This window comes from Gambusia affinis, linkage group LG20 (genome assembly GCF_019740435.1).
Source record: "Gambusia affinis linkage group LG20, SWU_Gaff_1.0, whole genome shotgun sequence".
NCBI classification, from domain to species: Eukaryota; Metazoa; Chordata; class Actinopteri; order Cyprinodontiformes; family Poeciliidae; genus Gambusia; species Gambusia affinis.
In genome coordinates this window covers 14443196-14457256 of record NC_057887.1, presented here as the reverse complement: position 1 = coordinate 14457256, position 14061 = coordinate 14443196, and the positions used below count along the sequence as shown (strand labels likewise).

Genomic DNA, 14061 nt, shown 5'->3' with positions numbered 1-14061 from the left:
TGGGAAGGCTCTCCCAAAGCTCATAAAAATTCTAACTAATCCCATTGATCATCAGGTCATGATTAACAGACTCAATTTAAATGCTGTTTTATTATGTAAACTACGACATTGATGTGATCTCCAACTCCGCATCACATAAAAAGGATTCTGCACACTGATGCAAAAGGCCATTCGGGTACTTAGAAATGTCAACGCAGTCAAGTGCAATGACCAGTCAAAAAACTAGAAATCAGTTGACGAAAGGCAGGGGTCAGAAGGGACAAAATAGGAACAGAGTCAGAGGGAAGCAGCAGCGTTTGTATACAGAGCAGATCATTTCATTAGGGGCCACAGAAAGTCAGGCAGGAGTAGTTTCATTAACTGAAAAAAAAAAAAGACGCTGGTCTCCGACGGTGCCATTCAGCGACAGTTGCTGGAAGCAGGCAACACTCTTTCACCTCCACCGCAGGGAGGGAGGAACTCCGAAATAGATGCACTTAGTATAATACAGCAGTAGCACAGCAGAGGAAACTTTCCCTCATCTTGACAGCCTGTTAGACAAAACGGAAGGAGAGTTCCATATCTGAAATACAAGATCAAAACAAACCAACTGCAAAGAAAAATAACTGCAGAAGATAAAGCCTTTTTCCGAAATTCCACTTTCCACACTTTTTGAATATGAGCCAAACAGGACTAGAAAAGCGTTCAATCTTCGACACAGCCATGAATAGCCTGGACAACTGCAAAGAAAGAGCAATCAGGAATTTTAAATCTCCGGCAAGGAAAAAAACAATTGGACAAGAGGGAAGTCTGAGGTGAGCTCACAGCTTCATTAGCTTCACATTATTCAGCGAGATGCACACAAGCAATCTGTTACCCTACAAAGGGCTTCCAATCTACAATATTAGCTCGACGCACAGATGGGAATGCCATCAGACAGTTTGAAAGATGGAAAGAACGAACAGCTATGGACCCTTAAAAAAATGTGTGCATCCTGGGAAGAAATGAATTGTAGGAGACCAGACGAAAAATGAGGTTGCTGAAGTTTAACAGGACAGCAGCATAACAAACAGGATGACTACAGTGACTACTGACAAAAAGTCCCATTGAAAACTATGCATTTTCTTTTTTTTGTATTTCACAGAGTTGGAGCTCTATTAACACAAAAACTCACTATCAGTTTATAAATGGTTGATAGATGAACAAATGGATGGGTTAACCATGGATAGATGGATTGATTCTTAATGTGTATTGATAGATAAATAATGGGACAGGAAGTCTTGAAAACAAATCATTTTCACAATTTTTAAAATTCATCTTTACCCAAAAACAGGAAGTAATTTCCCAAACTTGATCAGACTGTGTGTTAGTGCAATTATCAGTCAATGCAGGAGGTTTCACTGGTTGTTCTGTTCTAATTTCAAGCTGAGGCAAAACACCCAAAAAACTTGCTGACCTTTGGCTGTTTGTTCAACCAGAGCTCAAATTAAATCTCCAGATAGTCTCGGATGTCTAAAAGAATCACTAGACTTTTAGATTCTTTTTAACTTTATTTATACAGGCATATAAGTATTTCTGGATTCCTAACGCAAAATCTCAAAAACATAAAAGGCATATCAAAATGTTAACTACCAAACTATAACCTAAAGAGAGAAGATAAGCATCTGTATGATGCAAAAAAGAAGCAACCCAATCAATATCAGAGATTGAATTTCGGGCCTGACGAACAAGTGAAATCTACAAAGGCAGACCTTGTCTTTACACAGAGACTGATATTAACCACTATGAAGCTCTGATGGAGAGGGGCTGTAAGAAGGACGCTCACGGGGATAACAGAGGGATACAGTAATTAGATTACGGAGCGCAGCATTAGATGTGCACTAATAAGAGGATCAGTCACTTAGACAAGGAAACCATACTTTAAAAAAAAAAAAAAAAAACAACAGCTTAGACAAAACACACATTCAGATATAGTTGTGTTTAGAGAAAGATGCTAGTCTTTGTCAGACTGAAGCTATTCTGGGCTTCATGGAGTTTCACAGTCTATAGTATACAGACACATTTGCTGTGTCTGACATACAGTGCATATTTATGTGCATGTATGTGTCTCTTTGTGCATGAACCCACAAAAATAAACAAGAAGGCATGGAGATGGGACTGTCCTGCTGATGCTATCAGTGTCTGACAAACTTACGATGTGAGGAGAATCCCGGCCCATGGAGATGACTGTCCTGTTTATTGTCCTCAGCAGCTTCTCCATGATAACTTGAACATGCCACTGGGTGGGACCCTGCGGAGGTGGGACAATGGAATATCCATCAGAATAGAGACATCGCAGCAGAGGAAAATGATAAAACAATATAAAAAGCTAAAATTCATTGGCTGCGTAAGAGTAAATTATTTCTTTATTATGCAGACATAAGAACACATTGATGACTTTTATTCAGCTATCACTGACAAAAGTTTTAAAATAAGTATTTCTTGAATTTCTACATAGATTGGAAATAGAATGCAGCCTAAAGAGATTACGGTATAAATATAAAGAGTAAGAGCCAAAAATCCCTTGTGGGCTAGAGAAACCTTTGCCCGATGCTCTTTCTGTTTTATTTTTGTATTGTCCCATTTATGTCTGAGGCAGTTCTGGCATGTTTTTCTTTTTATTACTCATTGTACCTTTCTGAGGAGGGAACCAAAGCTGACCAGAAAGAAATCTTGAAAAATGAGTATAAAGGCTTATATAAATATTTTTTAGAAGGAGTAGCATAATTTTAAACTGTATTTCTAGTGATATATTCTATGAAACTCTAATTGATATCAAGTAGTAAATAATACATTTAACAAGACATTTCAGGGGTGGCGCATAGCAATAGAGCAGGAGATCCATACAGAGGGGCTATTAATCCTGAATCCTGTAGTGTTGGACTCCTTGCCTATCAGATTTGCTGATTTCTGATGTATAAAAAATTAAAAGTTTGGATTTATGCCATTTTTTCGGTGCAAAGAAATTTGAGATCATATTACAGATTTATATGCATCCTGAGTTGGAGTGTTGAATTCATACCTTCACAAGCAAACTGAACCACTATGAATGTCTACTGAGCAACTGGCAGCAAGTCTTTGGCTCCTCCTCCTTTTTTCTAGAAAAACAATCTAGAGTTTAATTAAACCAGACGCTGAACCAGGGCTGGTGTGAATGCACCCCAAGTCTCTTGTTGAAATATATAAAGTTTTACACATTCACAAAGTTATATAGAGCAGCCACTGAACATGCTACCTTTCAAATAAGAAAGTTTCCCTAACATTTTTCAGAAAGTAGGACTTTTAGGCAGCCTTTCAGTTGGAAAATGAGGTCAACTTTACTGCAACATGGTAAAGTTGCAGTAAACGAAAAGTGTCCGATTCATTTTATATATATATATATATATATATATATATATATATATATATATATATATATATATATATATATATATATATATATATATATATATATATATATATATATATATATATATATATATATATATTCCTTCTGCTAAATGGGAAATTTGAGTGCCTTTCTTTGCCCAGTTATTGTAACACGATCTGCAACAGTCTAGTTAGTTTTACTTTCTCAGTCCGTCTCAGAGTAACTGATATCAAAGACAGATCTCCACAACTGATGTGGTTGGAGGATCTGCTGGTACTCCATACTGCAGGGTTTGTGATCTAGTCTTAAGATAGCCCCCAGTTCTTTTTTTCATATCTGTGTTTGTAAGTCTGGGAAATCTTTGGCTTTATTGATGCACCAGACAGATATGAAAGAGAAAGTGAGACTCTGAGAGGAAGCTGATATTTGTTGTAGAGCAGGAGAGGGAGTTTAAAAGCTGGAGGAGAGTGGGAGAGGTAGATAATCCTAGCAAAGTGTAGTGTGGGAGGGCGGACCGTGGTGATCAATGACGAGAGTCTGAGAGGTCCTAGGGGATGACATCAGGAGTCTAGGCATGGAAAACGATCAAACACACTCACACAGAAGCTGAGTATTTGTTTGTGTGTGTGTGGATCTAACTATTTGAGCATGCAAGATCCAGGGCAGGAGTCTCAGTATGAGGGATGGGAGAAGATTTGTGTTAAAATCCATTATTAATTTGGTAGTTCGTCAATAGGAATGAAGGAAGCAATTTAGAAATGTATTAAATGAAGCCATTTATGTGGTATTAATATCAATGTATAAAGCTGTCAATTGAAAAGCATCACTTTGTGGTCCAGGAACTTTTAAATACAAATTGTTTTTAACAAACTGCATTATTACTGCACTTGCTTTAAAGTTCTCTGATGCCACAGTACCAGGAGACCAAGCAGTACTTCTTGTGTTGTTTAATTAGCCATTTGTAGTGTTAATGTTTCCCTCCATTATATCTGAGAAATAATTTAGAGAGCATCAACAACCATTCAAACAGTAATCACAGCAATATGCATTGTACAGGCACATAGTGTGACTTTTTATAGCACAACCAAGTAACTGTATGTCAAACTTTACTTAAAAGAAATTTGACTTTGCAATTTGGTAACTTGGCCACTGTCACCTTAAGAAGTTCCTGTTCTTTCCAACACTCTGCCTTCAGCACATCATTGCAACAATACCTTTGCATTATGCCGGTTACAAACATTCTTAGAAGCATTCGATTAAAAAATAGTTTGCATGATAAACTCAGCTCCATTTGATGTTTGCTAATTACTGCTGCTGCTAGTCTGAAGGAACTGAGTGAGGAAGGGGCAGTGGAGGAGTGTTCTGTAAGAGGAAGAGCTTTGTGGAAAGAGGTGACACTTTGGGGAGAGCAAGTGTTAAGGCACTGACCAAATGATTGCCACAGGCAATTCAAGGATTTCACAAACATGCATGAAAGAATCAAGGCAACGTTCTCAGTATGTTTTTGATGAAAGAATAATATTATAACATTCATTTTAGATAATACTCTCCCTTTCCGAATAAAGACTAGGGCTCTACAACATTAGACAATCTTGGGATAATATTGGAAAACATTACATTGAATTTTAAGGCCAGGATGTAAAGCCCAGTGTGTGGTAGAATATGACTGTGGCAGCATAATGCTGTGGTGAAACTGTACAAAGATAATGCAAAGATGATCCTAAATACAGTGCACTCTGACATTTAATTATGTCTGGTGAGAATAAAGCATGTCATGCATGTGTGTTGTGTTTCTCACCACGTCCTTCCTGTAAAGCACCTCCATGATGTCACTGAGCAGCTGGCAGCAAGCCTTCGGCTCCTCCTGCTTCTCCAGGTGGGACTTCAGCTGTTCCGTCATCAGTGGTAGGAGGATCTCACGGCAATCTATAGGGACAGTAACAAATACACATGTTCACCACGCCAGTTAACACACAAACCAGATGATGGATCACTTGAAGCAGTGCGGCATATGCTTTCGACACCGCTGCTGCAGACGCACACAGTTTAGTAATGACTCGCTGATCTCAGAGGGTTAAATTAAAACACGCTAGGCAATTAATTATTTCATTAAAACATCTGAAACTTTCTTGAAATATAGCAGCTAAGCTTTTAAAACAGCAGCAAATTATTACTGCTTTTAATTACACTATAAGTTACAGCACAGACCAATGGCATCAGTCATTAAGACAGAAGATCAATTGGCTGACAGTTTGACGTCAACCATTTGCTGTCAGCAGTTGAAAACCATCTAAAAAAGACTCTTGTCAGGTTATATCACAATCTTTCTGTTATCTGTAAAGGAAAAGTGTCAATGAGACTCCAAATCCCTTTATTCATTCCCACAAATGGTCATTTAATACACAACTGCAGTCAACAGCTAAAGTGATGACGATCAGATACAACTAGCCAGACACATATGTACAATTTTATGAGAAATCAATAAGTCTTACCATATCAATCATAGCAAGACTTTCAGTGTCAGAAAATGTGTTTTTGCTTTCACCTCAAATGACTGATCAGATTTTATTTTTATGTTTTTTAGTCCCACGACCTAGAAATTAGGTAGCATGTGCGACTATAATCCTCATCCTCTAGAGCCCTGGTTCAGCGAAAATAAATGAAAATTTGAGCTTTGGAACTCAAAAATAAACCAGCATGTAAATCTTTTCAAGCTTATGTAGTATAAAAGGCCGAATAATAAAGTACAGAGTGAGGAACACAATGCAGGGAATGAACCATGGAAGATCTCATCTTGAAAAGCACACAGAGGTAATAAACATGAAATCAGACAATGTTGCATGTCATTTTAGTGTATTTAAAATTAACCACATTGCAATGCTCCTTTTAAGACAAATGATGAAAGCCTTGATATTTAAAAACATCTTTTTAAACATCAAGGCTATATAGTAAACATATCAGAAGATATATATATATTCGTAAAATATTCTTTTATTTTATGACTGTGAATATGTCTACTTAATTCATACTGATTATCTACATTTAAAGTATTAATCATGAGCCACATAGGATATGATGAAAATGATTGCCAGTAAAAGAAAACACAAAGTTTAAAGACATCAAAGCAGTTAGAAATTAAATTGCTTATTGTTCTTCTACACAAGCTTATTGTAGGAATAATTTCATTATAGATTACTATTATTAGGAGAAGGCTCACACCTGATTACTGCACTGAAGTTGAACAAATGCCTCAAAATTAATTGATTTAATGGTTCATGAAAGTAACATGAGCGAACAGATGAAGCTCATGTTTCTTAAGTGAAATAAGAAGAACCACAAACCAACATTGTATATACTGACAAGCTAAATTCTATTTTGAAATGTATTTTTTGCACACAAAGGCAATTGCAATGAACAGTAGATTTTTGCTTTCATTGCGTCTTTAAGCATCATGACAAAAATCTGAAACTCTGACAAGATTACTTTGTTTTCTAAAGAACTGGATTCCACTCAGACATGCAACTTCTGTGCAATACTTTCAGAAAGCCCGCGTTTGTGCTCCCATCCTTTGCTGTCACTTTTCTATAGGATCTAATTGCAGCACTGACCTGTTCTACATTGCAATTATTTAAATAATTGGTGTTATTTGTCCTCACCGGAATGGATATGTTCTGGATATTAAAGAGTTTGTCTTGTCATTCGATGTGGAGCCTTGACACCAAGTGACAACCATGTCTGCCCTGAGATATTTTGAGTTGTTGCTAAATACAGTACCAAGCTATTTGCATGGCGCAGCCTGAATGCAATGGCTGTTTTTATCCATTTAAAGATGCGCAAATTACAGTCTTTATGACCTATATATTCACGATAATAAAAAAACAAATCTGTTTTAAGGCACGTTAATACAGTTTTTATGGCTCATTCTCTTTTCAAGAAATGAAAAGAGAAAAAAACAAAAATCAGGTGGCAAAATGTATACACATAGAAACACAGCCGCATACAGTTGCATGTCAAACAATTTGACAATATCTAACTGGCAAATTCTTTAGGCTAGTTTTCAAAGTAAGGCTCCCATTGTTAGATTTATTACACACAATGATTTATTTCAAAATATAATATAGCTCCACAAGGAGGACATGAAGTTACTTGGTGTGAAGTTGCAGGATCCAGAGGATACAACAAATCTAACAGGGAGATGCATTGTGCCTTTGTACATTTAGATGAGTGTGGAGTTATACGATTATATGAGAAGTCCTGGGATGCCAGAAGTACACTAGAGTGGTGCAGGAGATGGACGAGTGCTGTGAGACGGCAGTGAGGTGTGCTGTCAGATAGACAGGCGTTCAAGGTGGATGTGGGATTACTTCATTGATTTGGTGATGGACAGGTGGACAGATGAGATTAGACAAAAGTCTCCATAGAGATCCTTGCAGACAACACCGATCTGCAAGAAGACCAAAGTACGAATGGAGGAAATGCTAAAGACATGAACTGGAAAAGAGAGGAATGAAGACAAAATACAACATTTGTAAAGGATGGGAAGAGCAGTGGAATAGTTATGTTACAGGGAGAAGAAGTAAAGAATGTATAGGACTTTACTTAGGATCAATGCTGCAAAGAAACAGAGTGTGGAAGAGAGGTAAAGAAGTGTCTGTCGGCAGGTTGAAACAGACGGGTAAGTATCAGGTGTAAAGTGTGACTAAAAATATAAACAAAATGAAAGAAAAGGTGTACAAGGCAGAAGTGAGACCATTGATGTATAGTTTAGAGATAGTGCCAATGAGGAAGTAGAACTGGAATTTGCAGACCTTAAGATGTTGAGGTTTTCTTTGAGAGAGACAAGAATGGACAGAATCCGGAATGAGTAGGCTACATCAGAGGACGAGCTCATGTTACATGTTTTGGAGATAAAGTCAGAGAGGCCAGACAGAGGTGGTTTGTACATGTTCAGAGGAGAGACAATGGTTATATCAACAGAAGAATTATGAGGTTGGAGCCAGCGGGAAGGAGCCTGACAGGAAGACCAAAAGGAAGATTTAAGGATGTGATGAAGGAGGACATGAAGTTACTTGGTGTGAAGGTGCAGGATCCAGAGGATAGAACAAAATGGAGACAGGGGATTCTGTCTCCAGATGGAGGAGATTGCTTACATTTAATAGAAAGCAAAATTTTGCATATAGGAAAATCAGGATGATATATACATTATGAATATTCAGTGCAAACAGGATTTTAGCTTCTGCTGTTAACCTATTAGCTTGCAATTATTTTTGTCCTGAACTGAGTCAGTCTAAAATCATAAATTTTTCATGTGCTGAAAAGCTCTTTACATGTTTTCACATTTATGTTCAATACACGGAAATTCAATTTTAAGCCTCTGCCACTTAGGAAGAGATATTGCTTTATTTTCCACTGGCAGGGTGTAAGGTATACAAAATTGTACACGTTTTTAAGGAAAAGGAAGCCTTTCCTATTTCCAAACACATGCAAAGTGCATTAATTTAGAATGCAGAAATTGCTAAAGAGGTTTGTGGTGAAACACAGATCACCGAGCTTAACTGTTCAGCCTTAATTCACTGCAAACATCCCAGGCATTTGATTTTGGGCATGACTGGCAAAAGTGCTTTTTAGAGACCACCTGTAGATCAGGCTGCAAGAATGTTCAGACCCTTAGTAACAAGATTAAGACCACCCTTAAACCAGTCTGCCTGCTTCATTTACCATCTGCATTTGATTTAATCTTGAATAAAACAGCTCCAAAGTGGAGCTGAGCTTGATACTAATGTAGAGAGGAGAAATTTTCTTGACAATTAGCCTTATTCAACATTGCTTCTGTAAATAAGCATTCCTAACAAAGGCAAGACTCTATACCTTGAAGTCACTGAGAGATCAGAGGCAGGATAATCCGCATCTGCATCGCAGCAAATACCCATCCTGCTGATTAGCACTCCATTCACAAGCATCAGTGGGGGAGGTTCACCCGTCCACAGTTATAGAAATAGATCAATAGTAATGACCAGAGGGCTTCTCACTGAGCGTTGCCTTTCAATATTGGCGCGTTAAACTGACCCAGCCACCAACTGGAACCTTTTATGTTTGAAAAGTATGAAAGCATTGGATCATTACGCTGAAAGCTGTGACATTTACACCGTGTTGTGTTCGATATCAGACATTACTGAACAGGACAAACTTCCAATTACACCTTGTTGATGCAACCGTTCACAGCTCACTGCCTACCATCATACTGATCTAAACACCTCACGCTGACAAATAAGGCAGAGTTTAACTGGCCTCCCCACGGGGCTACGCAGTTAATTGAGTTACAATTTAGATTTTAGCCCAAACAAAAATCAGAAATGAACAAAAAGTATATTTATGAAAATTATCTTGACACATTCTGCCTGTTGTGTTTAAAACATGCACCCAAAGATAAATTGTAGGCCCCTTTAGGTAGTAAGGCAGGGTTCTCAAACACAAGAAGATGGAGTGCTTTCTAGAGGTCAGGGGTCAGTTTTTGCCTCAAGTGGAAGAGTTCAAGAACTGATGGGTTGACTGACAGAAATGTTACTTATCTGTCAACCGTCCATACATTCACCTGTCCACTAGTCTTCATCAGTCTATACACGGATTTGTACTAATTTTATTGATTGATCCATCCACCTACCCATCCACCCATCCTTTTTTTCCCCCAATCAATCCATTCATTTGATCATCTATCGCTATCGTTTGTCCATCTGTCCATCCATCTAATTCTTTTTCCATCTATCCATCTAATCTTTCTTGCATCCATCTGGTCATTCGTCCATCCCTTTTTTCCATCTCAAGAGTTTTCAAGAATGAACACATACTGACATTTGGACCAGCCTAATGTCTAACTAAGGACCATGAGTGTCACAAAAAGATGGACATGGATATAAAAAGTTCGGAAAAATAAAAGAATAATGAAAAAAAATTTATGTATTGCTTTTAGTCACATTTTGTTGACAAAATGACAGGAAAAAAATAATAAATAAGAAAAATATCTTCAAAACACCATAAAACATAGGAGGAACATTTTGACAGCATTGATATTAATCCTTATTTTAAGAAGCAAGCAAGTGCAGAAGATTATTACAGATGACTTGTCTACCTCCTACAATAAACATGAAGAATTTCCAATGACCTTTGTAGAAGCCTCACACAGGGCTGCCTGGTGGAGGCAGGTGGTGTGTGTGATTGCCTAAATTACTGAGCTGTGAGTGAAACTGCAAGCGCTGAGAAACTGGCAGTACAGTTTATATAAGCATTTTTCTGCAGCTGCGCTCTCACCATGATGAGTAAAGAGATCGCTGTGGACGATGTCAATCAGACAGTCGAGCTTCTGTTTCACCAGGCGACCCTGAGGGACCTTCAGGATGAACTCTGTGAACAGCTTGCTGTGTAGACAAAGAGACAGACAAAGAAAAGGTCAAATTTATCAGGCATCTGAGCTGGCTGACTCCCTCCAGACACGAGGAATCACCCAGAAAGCAACAGAAATGGCTAGATATTCTGACTACAAATAAATGATGTAAAACTACTTAAAATCACTAGGTCACTCTGTATTAGTTTGAGCAGAGGTCACAATCTGTCATATTCAGATCAGAAACATCTGGCCTACATGGGAATCAGAACAAAAAATATGGAATGATTTAAAGCTTTCAAATAATAAAAATAATGACAACATTTAATTAATCTGAGATTTTAGAATTTTGTTGTTTATCTTCATAATTCAGGAAAATAACTAATGTAATAAAATAATTAAAAGAAAATAAATAAAAGATGATGACAAGACTCCCCAAATCATGACTGCCTGTGGAAAATTCACACCTGAGTTTTGAACAACTCGAATTCTGTGGTTCAAGACTCTGGAACCTTGAATTCCATAGAAAGTTTGTTTTCTGAAAAGAAAACTTTTGCCCACCAAGCAACCAGTCCCTTTTCATCTACGTGCTTATACTATTGTCTCTGATTCAGGAGGGGCTTAACCCAAGTAATGCAGTAAATGTAGCCAATGTCTGTCTGACTCCACCCACACTCTCCACCTTGAAAATCTCTCCTAAACTCTTGAATGGTCTTTGCTTCACAATCCTCTGAAAGCTTGCTCATATTTATATCCCACAGATTTTCCTTCCACTCATATTTCTATTAAACTGATTTGTATCCAATCCTCTACACAGCCAGCCATTATGTTATATTCCAGACATATTAATATATTTATTACACAAGAAACATGTCCCACTGTCTGTAATATACTCAGATTGGTTAGGATTAAATATTAGGAAGAAACTTTTTGAAATTCACAATGTTAAAACATAAATCTTCCCTCCTGTTTTCACATAACTCTTATACATTATTCTTTTCTGAGGCAGGCAACATGCTTATGATTGGCCTGGACAAAAGCAGGAGAGAAAATGTTCTGGCATTGCATGAAACACTCTCCACCCCCAAGGCTCCGGTCCGATTGCCTCCAGCTAAGACTCTTGGCAAGCTTTTAGCTAACGGGAACAGCAAATGCCACCTTTGCTCAGCCACCAAAGAGTCAAGCCTGTGATTTAGAGCCAGGTTAATGGTTCATATGTATCAAATTTAATACAATAACAGCTAAAATCAAAAGGTTTTTTTTTTCTTCTGGTGGATTGTGCACTTGCATAAATATCTACTGAACAAAAACCACAGCTTGGTTAGAAATGGAAACAAATGAATCAAAAAAAAAAAAGCTGTGTGAGCATGGATGGGGTACACTTCTCAGCTGAGCAGGTGAAGCAGTGTGTTAACTTTTGTGCAGTAAATACTTTCACATACATCTTATTGATAGATGTTATTTACATAGTGTGGTTATAAAATGTAAGAAAAAATTAACCCTCAAAATTTGGCAGCTGTCACATTTGGAAACAGGAAAACAACAGCAAAAGAGCCATCATGCAGAAGGACTCTCCATTCCAATCAAAACAATAATTCATCTGAACAGGATTGGGATTTTTGGTGGTAAATTATTTGGCATGAGCTCTGGAGTCGCATCAAGTGTACTTAGACAAGCTGCGTCAGCCTTTTTATTCAAACAATTTTATGATTAATTTAACAATTAACGACAAAACAGCACCCACTGTCATATTTATAGCCTCTCTTCTCAGAAACTGGGGTTAGGTCTGATTTGATTTTATGCAAATGTTGTTCATTCCTAATGTAATTTAGGAAATTTACAATTTAAAACAGGAAAACAGAAACTCTTCTAAACAGTCTTAAACAGAAAGCTATGGTCCTTTTTGTACAAATTTGAAAAAAAAATTAAATAAATCAATTTATACAACTTTACTGCATTCAATCAGTAGGGAAAGAAGGGGCAGGCGGAATGTTTTGGCATAATTGCACCTAATGTATTTTTTATTCATATTTCACACTTTTAGATTTTCTTCTAATGAGTAAATCAATACTTCTCGTTTCTCCGTGGTATAAATATAATCATTTCTTTTAGCCACTGGTCACCAGACTGGAAAAGGACCCAGATCGATCTGACCAAAATAACAAACTTAGAGCACCAGATTGTAACTATGTCAACACAAAGATCTAACAATGAAGATTATACTTTTCACTTTTCTAAAGTTAACTTCCCAAATCTTTTGAATCCAGAATTAAAATTTTAACCAGTGTGAAAAATATTACCATTTCAGAAACAATCAAATCAATAAACCAAGACAAGCATTTCATTATTTTTATTTTATGCTCTGTCATAAAGTCTAGCATTTTATGGGTCACCAAGTAGCAGCTTATTTATTTGTGCCGGTCCTGTCTCTCTTCCAAGAGACTTGGAAGCAAGTTTAGGCAAACTATTAGGGACTCTCTGAAATAAATCTTGTGGGCTTAACAGGAAAACTGAAATCAATCACTGTTGGATCTTTTAGCCAGACCCAAATCAAAAGAAAAAAAAATACATAAAATTACACACAAAATCCAGATTCTCTCATAGGTGTGTCAGTCCTCAGACCTGAATCCTATAAAAAAATATGTTGAATGAGTAAAAGTGCTATTGATAAAAAGGGAGTTCCACAGAGCATTGCCAGCAGAATTACCAACAACAGTGCCACTGCAGATTGGATTGTTCTCCAATTTTTTCACTCAGAGATTACATGGCGAATAAATTACAATGCAAACTAAAATGTTGAATAAATTAGTCATTTACTTATTTGTGCAATCAGGTTCATAAAGTCAAAACCTTTACGCTCTAAAGCATGGGTCAGCATAGAAAGGATGGAACAAACTTTTTTCTGTTTCTCATACATATCAAGACATATAAAACACAGAGAATAAATGTCACACATTAGACAGTATGGGATCCCTGGACTTCTTTTTTAAAACTTCTTTCACAGGAGCAAAAATAGATTTTCAAAAAAGGTGCCTGAGAAAAGGGCATTAATTTTAATTTAATGCCCCCAAAAAAGTCTTGAAAAAGCCTAGAAATCCTCTGAACTGACACTAAGTAATCCAGATGAACAGATTGTCAGGTTACATCTTCTACTTCGTCAGACTTAATGTCATAAATGAACAGATCAGAGCGCAAGAGTGTGACACTTCATAAAGAATCCATTATGCTGTGGCTGATGACATTCACAGTGGGCAGCATTAACTAAAATGAACACTTCAGTGGAGCAGCTAGTGAG

The 14061-nt window shown here is 37.2% G+C and overlaps 1 protein-coding gene across 4 annotated transcripts in view; it reads right to left on the bottom strand.

Moving 5' to 3' along the window:
• The window catches only part of dock1 (dedicator of cytokinesis 1), a 221114-nt gene that overhangs the window by 122198 nt on the left and 84855 nt on the right, over positions 1-14061 (bottom strand). For all 4 annotated transcript variants that reach the window (XM_044103786.1, XM_044103787.1, XM_044103788.1 and 1 more), the window contains 3 exons: positions 10694-10800; positions 5187-5314; positions 2174-2269 (listed from right to left, as the gene is read on the bottom strand). In XM_044103786.1, coding sequence (XP_043959721.1) covers positions 2174-2269; positions 5187-5314; positions 10694-10800 — 331 coding nt within the window. The remainder of the gene's footprint in view (positions 1-2173; positions 2270-5186; positions 5315-10693; positions 10801-14061) is intronic.